This window comes from Berghia stephanieae, chromosome 14, assembly GCF_034508935.2.
Source record: "Berghia stephanieae isolate SIO BIC M18660-M18661 chromosome 14, UCSD_Bste_1.3, whole genome shotgun sequence".
NCBI classification, from domain to species: domain Eukaryota; kingdom Metazoa; phylum Mollusca; class Gastropoda; order Nudibranchia; family Aeolidiidae; genus Berghia; species Berghia stephanieae.
The window spans coordinates 9,454,442-9,466,941 of record NC_088373.1 but is presented as its reverse complement, the minus strand read 5'-3'; the positions used below and the strand labels follow the sequence as shown (position 1 = coordinate 9,466,941).

General features: G+C 39.5%; 2 protein-coding genes across 7 annotated transcripts in view; one reads left to right on the top strand and one right to left on the bottom strand.

Annotated features, from left to right (window-relative positions):
- LOC144959759 (uncharacterized) overlaps window positions 1-12,500 on the bottom strand; it is a 50,133-nt gene that overhangs the window by 13,367 nt on the left and 24,266 nt on the right. The window contains exons 2-4 of one of the 6 annotated variants that reach the window (XM_078892482.1): window positions 8,403-8,480; window positions 6,813-6,870; window positions 1,811-1,840 (exon numbers count right to left, since the gene is read on the bottom strand). In XM_078892482.1, the coding sequence (XP_078748608.1) occupies window positions 1,811-1,840; window positions 6,813-6,870 (88 nt within the window). In that variant the 5' untranslated portion in view covers window positions 8,403-8,480. The remainder of the gene's footprint in view (window positions 1-1,810; window positions 1,841-6,812; window positions 6,871-8,402; window positions 8,481-12,500) is intronic. The other 5 variants (XM_078892484.1, XM_078892486.1, XM_078892483.1 and 2 more) reach the window with 5 other exon arrangements.
- Window positions 10,657-12,500, top strand: part of LOC144959916 (uncharacterized) — a 15,259-nt gene continuing 13,415 nt past the window's right edge. The window contains exons 1-2 of the mRNA XM_078892766.1: window positions 10,657-10,767; window positions 12,252-12,361. Of these exons, the coding sequence (XP_078748892.1) occupies window positions 12,301-12,361 (61 nt within the window). The 5' untranslated portion in view covers window positions 10,657-10,767; window positions 12,252-12,300. The remainder of the gene's footprint in view (window positions 10,768-12,251; window positions 12,362-12,500) is intronic.

Below are 12,500 nucleotides of genomic sequence, written 5' to 3'. Positions count from 1 at the left end.
ACTGTTCACTATTATGGTCACCTTTGTGAGTATTGGGGGTCGAATAAGTGAGTTTCCGTTTCGTGACAAGAGTGTGTAGTTGGTGAGAAAAATAGAGCATAGTAAGTTAGTAAGAGAGAATGAGGATAACGGAATGTTTTAGAGTTGATATTTATTGTTCAAAGGTCGAGTCTATTGTAAATAGTCCTAGTCTCCAACAACCATCGTCATCATTATCATCACCCTCATCATCATCATCATCACCACCACCATCATCATCATCATCATCATCATCATCATCATCATCATCATCATCACCATAACCTAAACATGTATTGAAATGTAATGATAATTATGTATCGATAATATAGCAATTACAACTTATAATCAAATCAATTCTTTCTATAATTTGCATTATCTTTAAAAGTGTATAGAATATTCTTAACAATTGTAACAATAAATTTAATTCCCAAACACACGACTTAAAAAGTCAGCGCCAACATTGCCATGGCATTTTACATAATCAATTCTGAATTTGTACTGTTGTAAAAGATAGGCATCATTACTCTGGCATTTTCAAACTTTGCCCAGTTCATATATGTTAGCGCTTTATGGTCTGTCCTCAATATAAATTCCTTCCCATACAAATAGAAGGAAAATTTCTTAATTCCCCAAACGATGGCAAGACTCTTTCTCTGTGACAGACTACTTCAGTTCACGGGGCAACAGTTTTCTGCTGGCAAATGCTAGAGGATGTAAATTTATAATTTACCAGCTGGCCTAATACGCTGCCCAGAGTCCTATCTGAGGCGTCGGTGCTCAATACAACTTCGTTATTGAGTATTGCCGATAACGTTGACTCCACCAATTAACCATTCTTTTACTTTAAAACCTCCTTTGGCTAAGATGACTTCTATGTCTGATGACAGTTGGCGTGCCTCCTCTACAGTAGGTACGCTCTCGATAATATCACCCACGTATGTTGAGTGTATAATTTAAATGTTCGAATCGCTTGGCAGTCATATCAATTGCTTCTACGGTAATGGCGCCTGTCGGCCTATCGCCCATGTTAGCACGAGTAATGCACCAAATATCTGGGGCGCGACCCTCCAGATATCGCCAGAATAACCTGTGTGTGTGTGTTGTTCAAGTGGTTTAAGGAAAACAGAGTTATACATTTTACGAATGTTTCCCACGAGTAATCTGCATTCTCGCGAAATCTCAACAAAATCCCTAACAAATTTGCTGTGTAAGAGTCAGGATCCTTTGCGAGAAATGAATTCAAAGAAACTCCTTTGTAATTCTGGCTTGAATTGAACACGATTCTGATTGGCTTACTCGTGGATTTAGGTTTTTTCTACTGCTAAATGAGACAGATAGAAAACTGGACATTCCCAGGCCTCGAGTTCACTTTGTGATAGCTTGCGAGCGACACCACGATCAGCCATATCTATAATCTGCCCGCATACTTCATTCCCCATGCAGGATCAGTGAGAATGCGTTTCTCTGTATTTCGTAACGTAGCGAAGGCAGAATGGTAATTATTAGGAATTAAAGCGGCATCTATTAACCAAGGATATGAGGTAACCCAGCATTCATTTGTGTCGTCATAGTGCAAATAACTTTGAATCAATTTAAGTTCTTGCTCATCTCTAAATGAGTAACTGTGTCCTGCTGTCCTCGCCTCATTTGCAAGACCCACATTTAGGATTTACTGATGTGCCAAGTTCCACCCCTAAAGGGAAAGAAACTTTATCAATCTGGATATTGCAAGTTGAGTAACGGAAGACAGGATTATAATCGTTGCCATCATAGAAAGAGGGAGACTTACCTTTTACGGGATTCCATGAGAGAACTGGTTCTGAATGTTTTAGAATAAAGTTACTGGAAAAATTAGAATGAGTTGACTGCAATGTTACTTTCATATTGTTGTGCATACCTGTTTTCTCGGACAAACTGTCATGGTGTCCTTGAATGCAAATGCCTAACTCACCTTTCATTATACAAAGATTTTAACCATCAGTCGCCAATTCACATTTGGGATGGAAGCTGAAGTGGTCAGTACCTAAAAGTACGTTTACAGGACCAGAAAGTCGTTTAAATATTGCCTTGCAATAGTCAGGAAATGTTTGTTTTAAAACACTTAGATCTACGAGTAGATCCAATTGTGCGACAGTTCCCGAAAACCCTCATAATTCGAAAAGGGAGATTGGTACCTTTTTGCCGTTATCGGTAACTATTGTTAGCTCATAGAGAGCTGTTTTCAATTGTTCCTTACCTGTTAAGGTTAAGGGTATCATCTCTATTACAGCCTTTTAGATTTCAAAAGCTTAATCGCCTTAGTTCTGATGAATAAAGCATCAGGCCCGCTATCACAAAAAATGACTGCTTCTTTGTTACACGAAGCAACAAGAGTACTATAAATAACGTATATCGAATCCCCCGTGAAACCAGTTTTACTATGATTATGATTTACCAATTGAACACCAGTATTCACTAAATTCGTAGCAGGCGTTGCCGAACTGGCGCCTTCACTAGATGTGGGGATGGGAAGTGGCGGATTGTACATCAGGGTATGATGCGTAATCCGTCCGCAATTTTGACACTTTTTCTGGTCTTTGCGTGAAGACCTATTGTGATCTCCAAAACATTTAAAACATCGCTTATGTCTTAAAAGAATAGCCTTTTTATCATTTATCGATAGGCTGTGAAATTTGCAACACATTTCAGTCGTGTGGCTATGGTCTGGTTGTATTTCAGCGGCGTCCTCATTGGGCGCGGGCCCATGTCAGTCGGGCCTTGAAATCGTTTAGGTGTGGTGCCATGGTGACCAGTTCATCCAGCCCATTCCACTCCGAGATAGTTCGAATGAAGAAAGAATTTCTGTAGTTTTGCTTTCTTGTCTGTGGGATTTTGAAGCAGATCGAATTGTTTATGGTGTATCTCTCAATGGGGTGTTCGGTTATGTGGTTAGCAAAAGTGAGTGATCGGATTTTCCTTTTGTTTGGTCGTGGCGTGAAAAAGGAGTCTGCCTTTATTGATGGTATTTGATCTGTTATAATCTTGAGCATGAATGACAGACGGGTTTCTTTTCTTCTTTGTTGGAGGCTGTTGAGGTTTCTTTCTTCTAACATTTTTGTCATGCATCCAGGGGTTCTGCTCTTATAGATCCCAGTTATGAATCGGGCGCCTTGTCTCTGGACTCTCTCAAGTTTTTGAATATCCTCTTTCAGGTAGGGGTTCCAAGGAACTGCTCCGTATTCCAATTGTGATCTCACAAGTGCAAGGTAGGCGTTTTGTTTGCATGACGTTGGGGCGTGGCTAAGATTTCGGCGGAGAAAGGCGAGGGTGGAGCTTGCTTTTTGGGTTATTTTGTTAATGTGTTTCCCCCATTTCAAGTCCTTTGAGAAGGTGATGCCAAGGTATGGCTTATCGTCAACTTGTTTCAGGACGGTGTTGTTTAACGTGTAGGTCTCATTGTACTTTTAGCTGTGCTGAGGATGAAGCATTTGTTTGCGTTAAATTTCATTCCCCAATCATTAGCCCACTGTTCGAGACTATTCAAGTCCTCTTGTAGCAATTTTGATCGTTTGCAGATTTTACTGGTCGGTATATTAGACAGTCATCGGCGAATAACCTAATCTGAGAGTTTACTAAGAAATAGTATGGGTCCTAGCACCGTTCCCTGTGGTAATTCTGATATGACTGGACATTAATCCGATGACGTGCCGTCTAGGACTACTTTCATGGTACGTTTTGTGAGGAAATTACAAAGCCATGTGTGTAGACAGCCACGAATTCCGTAATTTTCTAGTTTCTGCAGGAGTTTTTGGTGGGGCACAGTATCAAACGCTTTGGAAAAGTCGAGGATGCCGATGTCTGCCTGAGTGTTGGCATTCCGGAGTCTCAACAGGTCGTTTACAGTTATTAGGAGTTGGCTTTCACATGAGTATCCTTTGCGAAACTCATGATTCAGGTCAGTTAAGATGTCATTGTTCTCAAAGTGGTTCATCATGTTCTTACAGATTATATGCTCTAATAGTTTGGATATTACATACGTCAGTGAGATTGGACGGTAGTTCTATGCTTTATTTTTGTTGCATTTTTTTAATACAGGTGCAATTTTTGCCTTCAGCCAGTCATTAGGGAGCATCCCAGTGTCGACCGATTTTTGGAAAATTATGCATAATGAGGGGGCCAAACTCTCAGCACACTCCTTTAGTACTGTGTTGGGGATGTTATCTGGACCTGACGCCTTTTCAACTCCTGAGATGTTTATGTTGATATTAGTAAGAGATTGGTCACACCTCTGTAATGTCGATGGGGTGGTTGTATCGTGTGGATCATGGGGGGGGGGGTAAAGACAGATTTAAATTGATCCAAGAGAATCGTTGCTTTATCCTTCCCCTCAATGTACAGGATTTCATTTTCTTTCAATGGGGCTGCACCAATGGAATCGATTTTCTTGCTTTTTATGTAGTTCCAAAATGGCTTGGTATTGTTTGTTTCAAGTCCTTTTTCTATGACATTATTAATGTGCGTCCATTCTGCTTGCCTTATTTCACGCCTACTTTGACGCTGCAACGGTTTGTATGTGTCCCAGATTCCGCTCAGTTTAGCCTGCTTGAATGCTTTTGCTTTTGCGTCTTAGTAGTGCTCGGTTTTCCTGTTCATCCACGGCGGCGTTCTTGTTTTTTTATGTACTTTTTGGGGGATTGACTCCTTGATTGCACTGAGTTGGCAGGAGTGAAAATATCTCCACGTCTCATTTACATCCATACCGCTTTTGTGCTGTTCTGTGATCTCTGATGACAGTCGCTCGATTCGTTTTCGTAGTGCGGCCCTGTTGGCCTTTTTGAATATCGTGTTTTGGGGGGTTGGTTCATATAATTGGGTTTTAGTGTAGTTTCAGTAACAACGCAGGCATGATCTGATAATCCTGGTTGTGATGTTGTTGAATGGATCAGTGATGGATTAGATACAAAAACAAGATCTAAAATATTGTCACCGCGTGTGCATTCTTCGTGGATTTATGTGAGGTGCGCTCCTGTTGTAATGTCGATGAGCCTTTGTTGTATTGCACGTTGTGGACAGGCATGTAACGTTTTTGAACAGTCCCAGTTTATATCAGGACAGTTAAAGTCTCCTGTTAGAATCATTTGGCTTGGAGTTTTTTCTGAGTTGATTATTTCAAGCGCGGTTTGCAGTTCTACGATGTCAGTTTCGTTTCGATGGGGCATGTAGAACGATCCAACAAGGATGTTTTATGGCTTTGAATTTTAACGCTTACCCAAATTATTTTACAGTCAGTTTTGAACTTTGTTTGCTCACAACCTGTGAGCTTTCTATCAACGAGTATGAATACCCACCTCCCGATCGCCTGGTCTCATCGTCTTCATTTTCATTTCCTTCATCTTCTGCTTCCTCTCTAGGTAATTTTCTATCAGTTCGAAATACCTCGTATTCTTTTGGAAAAAAATTCGCAGGACAAGGACTTAATAGTGTCATTTAGCCATGACTCTTGTCCACAATGTCTGGTTTTTGTTGGTCAATGAGTGCACAGAATTCAGCTCTTTTGTGTACAACACTACGACAGTTCACTGTTATGATTTTTAGATTTTTCATGATACCGAGTTTGCTTTTAACCTTTTGACCACCTCGCTTTCCTTTCTTCCTTTTTGTTCTCTTAAAGATTTTAAAACGTTTGAGTAGGTCTATCACACCGCCAGGCAGTTTGCATTTGGCATTTGCTCTTATTTCCATAATTGCCTGCTTGTTTACAGGTTTCAATGTCGCTGCCATTTGGTAGTAAATTAATGCTTGGCGATGTGGTGAACGTCATTGTTTATGGCCGGCACGACTAACTGTTCCCACAGGTGTTTACATTCAGGCCAATCACGTCTTTCGCCTGAAAACGTTGGAACGTCAAGTCGCTTAAGCTGTATTGTGTTCGCTAGCGTGGACATTGAGGAACAAATATTCGAGGGATGATTCGTTGGTGACGGAGGTTGACGACATGCAGACTTGTACTTTTACATGTCTTCGATGAACACGTTCTTTATTTCAGTTTCGTACGCTTGCGGGGGCAATCCATTCACGATTTGTGTCTCCTCAGACTCCTGCTGTTCTTTACAGTAGAGATTAAAATCTTCGCAGGTATCTAGAAAGTCAACGAATTTCGCCTCCAGATCTTTTACTAGCTCGGGCAACGACTCCGTCATGAAATCAATTGCCTGGTTAACATTTTTCAGCAATTTCATTTATGTAGAACCGTTTGTCTGCCCGCAGGTGCTTCTTCACTTCGTTGGCCACTGTAGTGTTTCTGGTCGCTGTCATTTGCTTTTGGAATCTAGTTTTCGCATCGTTAATTGCTTGTTTCGGAATTCTCTTTTTTTCTTATTTCTGTCATGTCTCCTCTCTGATCCATGGTTTCTTTTGGGGTTTTGGTCTTCTAAGCACTTCTTCGCATGTCCCAGTGATGACTACTACTACTACTACTACTACTACTACTACTACTACTACTACTACTACTACTACTACTACTGCTGCTGCTGCTGCTGCTACTACTACTACTACTACTACTACTACTACTACTACTACTACTACTATACTACTACTACTACTACTACTACTACTACTACTACTTCTACTACTACTACTACTACTACTACTACTACAGCTACTACTACTACTACTACTACTACTACTACTACTACTACTTCTACTACTACTACTACTACTACTACTACTACTACTATTACTTTCTCTACTACGGCTAATACTACTATCACTACTTTTAATATTACTACTACGACTATGTTCCTTCTACTCACCAAGAGTCACGAGTGAGAGACAAAAGATGATGTAGTAACTGATATTCGACATCTTCATCTGAAAGTTAGCACAAGAAATGACACCTCACTATATGCCCTTTAACAATTGGATGCTCTCTCTCTCTCTCTCTCTCTCTCTCTCTCTCTCTCTCTCTCTCTCTCTCTCTCTCTCGCTACTCAGAATAAAATGGATGTATAGAATAAAAAATGAAGAAGTATGGAAAAGAACACAGCAGAAACCAGTGGGAGAGGAAATAGGAAGAAGACGATGGAGGTGGATTGGACACACGCTTAGAAAGAGCGACTCCACTATAACAAAGAAAGTATTGGACTGGACCCCTCAGGGCAGAAGATCAAGGGGAAGGCCACGAGGAACATGGAGAAGAATTAAAGAAGCTGATATACAGAGAAGTGGTAAGACCTGGAATGAGATTAAAAGGTTGGCTCAGGATAGAGAAGGATGGAAACTGTTTGTCTGTGGCCTATACCTTGACCCAGGGTGAAAAAGGCAATGATGATGATGCTCTCTCTCTATCTATCTCTCTTTCTCTCTCTCTCTCTCTCTATATATATATATATATATATATATATATATATATATATATATATATATATATAGCCATCTATCTATCTATCTATCAAACCATCTATCTGATCCCCCCCCCCCATCTCTCTCTCTCTCTCTCTCTCTCTCTCTCTCTCTCTCTCTCTCTCTCCCTTCCTTCCTTTCTCGCTTTCACTCACCGTCTTTCCCTCTATCTCTCTCTCTCTCTCTCTCTCTCTCTCTCTCTCTCTCTCTCTCTCTCTCTCTCTCTCTCTCTCTATCTCTATCCATCTATCTAGCTATCTTTATATTAAATTGAATCGTGTTGGATACATATATGGTACAAAAAGTGCTCGACATGTAGCAATGGAGCGAATTATTTTAATATTTACATATCAACCTATCTATATATCTATGTGTGTGTGTGTGTATGTGTGTGTGTGTGTGTGTGATTTTGTGCTTATCAGTGAATGTTGTTAAGCATTACTTCTTGGCCTGATCTCTTACTGTTTTATTTAATAATTTAATGATCCAAAAAACATGCCAATTAAATTCGATTCAATAGTCTGGTGTCACTTCCGCCCAGCAACCAGCAGCTTGGTTCTAGCTTGGTTTTTTTCCTCTGGATACAATTTTATGCTCGTAGGAGAAGTATTTCACAAGGGCGTCCGCCATTGTTCCGATACTTTAGAACCAGCTACTAAGTAGCTTCAATAGTCATGACGTCACTTCCCTCGTAATGACGCATAGTAACTTCGTAACTGGTTCTAAACTATCGGAACAATGGCTGAAGCCCTTATGAAATACTTCTCCGACGAGCACAAAAGTGTATCCAGAGGATAAAAACATTATAAATCTTATCATGTTTCGACTTTTATGCCTTTTGATCACATGCCATGTAAAAAGTTTTAGCCAGCATGAAGAATAAAAATTACCTATTTTTCTTTGTTTAGAACCAAGCTGGTCGTTGCTGGGCGGACGTGACATCAGACTATTGAATCCTATTTTGTGTGTTGTATTTAATTTTGAACAAATGGACTACTTACCAAATTTGACAGCCAAAACAATCGTGACCAACACACAAAACTTTGTGTAATCTTTGGAGGTTATGGTCTATTGGAGATCTGGAAAAATCGTGAAGGAAACACACATGAGACATCTTTATCTTACACCAGTGCCTGCTTTATAACGGGCATGATCTATATTATTATTACATTTCCATATGCTCGAGGTCTCAATTGGATTCAGTAGTCTGATGTCACGCCGCCGGGCAACGGCGGCCATCTTGGTTCTAAACAAAGAAAATCATTACTTTTTATTTTTCGTGCTGGCTAGAACTTTTCATATGCTTTGTGATCAGAAGGTGTAAAAGTCAAAACTCGATCAAATTTATGTGTTTTTTTTCCTCTGGATACGCTTTTATGCTCGCCGGGGGAATATTTCATACGGCGTCCGCCATTGTTCCGATAGTTTAGAGCCAGTGTTACTAAGTTACCATGCGTCATTAGTAAGGAAGTGACGTTACGACTGTTGAAGAGTATTGGTGACATTGGAAAGTGTGCTCAAAATGACCGAGATAGTGAAAAGTGTTCACAGTTTGAGAAATATCCAACGTTACAATAGACACTTAGATAACCAAGCCTTTCGGACACTAGTCATGATGTGTAAACAGTAGCAGTGTTTGGTAAACATAGAGAACTGCACAGGTTTTACTATCGATGACATGTTTTTAAGTGAATACCCACAGTTCTACCGCGTGGTCAATAGAACCAACACAGAAAACTATGTATAAATTGATATGTTTATAATATGATCGAGAAAATCGTGTGATAACTAGTCACCCATTAATTTGGCGGTATAAAAACAATTGGATTCAGTAGTCTGATGTCACGCCGCCCGGCAACGGCAGCCATCTTGGTTCTAATTAAAGAAAATTATCACTTTTTATTCTCCATGCTGGCTAGAACTTTTCATATGCCTTGTGATCAGAATGTGTAAAAGTCAAAACATGATCAAATGTTTATTTTTCTCTGGATACGCTTTTATGCTCGCCGGGGAAGTATTTCATACGGGCGTCCGCCATTGTTCCGATAGTTTAGAGCCAGTGTTACTAAGTTACCATGCGTCATTAGGAAGGAAGTGACGTTACGACTGTTGAAGAGTATTACAATGATCAGAGAGAGGTCGACATCATTCACGTTATTGTTTATAAACAACCAACTATGCTTGTCCGAGCACGTGTGAAGATGTGTCACAAAATCTTTGTTTCGGTTGGTCAAAAATATATTGGTTAATTGGTCATTTTGCCCAGAATAACTCATGGCTCTATCTACAACTTTCATAAACAAAGTCGGGTGTTTAGATACATTGAGAAATATCCAATCGTTGTACAGCAACGTCATGTGATCGATGACTAGGTTGGACGAAAACATGAATATAGATCGCTCCCATTTGTCACTTGAGATGATACCAAGGACGAATGTATCTATAGATAGTATGCAGATGACGTCACTCAGGCCTTTGTTGTTGTTTTTGCCATCCGCGTTTGTGAGTTGTTCTCACTAAACTGTATTAACCAGACGATTAAAGTTCTTGGTTACACAGAGTTTATGTGTTGGTTCCGGATGGCAATGTTGTGAACTCCTTGGCCAAGCGCATTCTATCTATACGATCGTTGTTGGATGATACAATTCTCCCTAGATCAAAAATAATATTTATAATAATATCATATATCATGGACTTTTTTGAAATAGCTCTTGTTTTGATATCGCCTGATATCATTAGTACTCTCTCTCTCTCTCTCTCTCTCTCTCTCTCTCTCTCTCTCTCTCTTAAACGTTGCTATCTTCTCCTCTCTCTCTCTGCGTCTCTCTCTCTTAAACGTTGCTATCTTCTCCTCTCTCTCTCTGTCTCTCTCTCTCTCTTAAACGTTGCTATCTTCTCCTCTCTCTCTCTGTCTCTCTCTCTCTCTCTCTCTCTCTCTCTTTCTCTTAAACGTTGCTATCTTCTCCTCTCTCTCTCTCTCTCTTTCTCTTAAACGTTGCTATCTTCTCCTCTCTCTCTCTCTCTCTCTCTCTCTCTCTCTCTCTCTCTCTCTTAAACGTTGCTATCTTCTCCTCTTCTCTCTCTCTCTCTCTCTCTCTCTCTCTTTGTCTCTCTCTCACTCGTTCTCTCCCTTTCTCTCTCTGTTTCTTTTTTGTTTGGGTTTGTGTTTTTTTATTATTATAATCACTCATACTAATCTCGAACCCAATGTCAGCCAAACACCAACAGCACATATTTACTTCCGATACGACCCAAATAAAAACAAAAACATTGAATAGTGATTGAGAGTCGGCACCAATTTTCATTCTTTGATATTACACATTATGGTATCTCGCCTTTGCTGTAGACACTGAAAAACAACACAATGTAAGTTAGAATGACACGATAGAATAAATGGAGATGAAGTCACTCTTTAGTATTGCTTTTATGCGCCAGTTTGGAGATAAGTTCTCTGATTTATCGCAGTCAGACTCCAGACGTTTAGTTCTTAAAGTTCGACATAGTCTAGATTGTAGTAAAGTAATAGTTTTGTAGGGAGACCTTCCGCGCGTTCAACTTTTAGTAGCATTTTAAAATCTGTAGAACAAAGGTTGAACTTAAGGGAGACCTTCCGAAAACTCCTAGCGCTAGAATTTCTTTCAACTTGTATTTTCACCGTGGATCTTTTGTCAGGTGTTTATTTATTCAATTTGCCATCATATAGAAGCATTTTTTAAAAATCTAGAACAAACCTTGATAGATTTGTGGAAGTTTAAAATGTCCTAATTTGGCCATTGTTTTTTATTCTCATTTGGATTTCTGAAGTATTGAAAAGTAGTGTAAAGCAATCCTATGGGTTTTTATTTCTATAAGGATTAGCTCGAGATCGGAGGATTTTTTTTCTATTAGGGTTAGTCATAAGTCTTACCAAAGATGCTTGTGTGTTTGTTTTTCCTATTAGGGTTAGTTAAAGGTACCCTACTGGGTTTTATTTTTCTTAGGGTTAGTTGAGTGAATATTTGAGTTGTTTCCCTTAGCACTAGTAGCTTTCGGAACTTGATTGATTGGTAAAAGTTTAAAATTTCCTAATATTACTATTGTTATTGTTGTCTTGGTTCTTCGCAGACATTGTCGTAGGAGTATTGGAAAGTGGAACAGAGCAGTTCTCGGTTTCGTTTTGTTTTTGTATTCTATCTAGTATTCGTTGTGATTATTGCCAGACATGTCTGTCAATAACGATGAACGAGTATTTCCAGACACTGTCTAGCAAAAAAGATGGACGGTTATTGACAGACAGTGTCTGGTAAAACGATAGCCGATTGTACGCAGACGCTTTTTTAAAAACTCCGTTCTTTTAAACATGTATCCACATTCTAGAATATATATTGAGCTTAGCTAGAAGTCCCGCGGTTTGTTTTTTTTTTTTTTTTTTTTTTGGGTTGTTTTTATTAGGGTTAGTTATAGATCGGTGTAAAGGTCCTAAGATTGTTGTTTTCTCTTTACGTAGGGTTAGTTGAAGGTACTAGTAGTAGGTTTTATTTTTTCTTAGGGTATTTAGAAATGTCCTATCATTGCACAGCAACAAATCATGTGATAGATGAGATAGGTTGGACGAAAACATGAATATAGATCGCTCCCATTGTCATTGTATATGTAACGACTAAGAGCACTGTGTGAATTCTGCGCCCTGTATAAACTAATGGCAACACTTCATTACATTGCAGAACAATGCATTATACATTTTGGGATTAAATGATTTTTGTTTTCCCTCTCTGCACCCTGTATAAACTAATTGAAACACTACATTTCATTGCATTATAGTACATTATACGTTTTGGTATTGAATGCTTTTTTGTTTTCTATCTCCGCAGAGAGGAGATCTTCCATGGATTGTGTCAAGGCCATCTGCTGGCCAAAGACATGAAATGGATGTTGATGGTGTTCATGGTCATCAGAATGACAGGGAAATCCTCTCGTGCCGGTACGGTAATTGTCCACGTGTTCTTTGTGCGACTAACGTGTGTTGTCATGTGATATGACACTTGCTTTCGGATCGAAAGGTCCTGGGCTCGCGTAGTTGAGTCCTTGGAAAAGGTTCTTTACTTCCATTCTCTCACCGC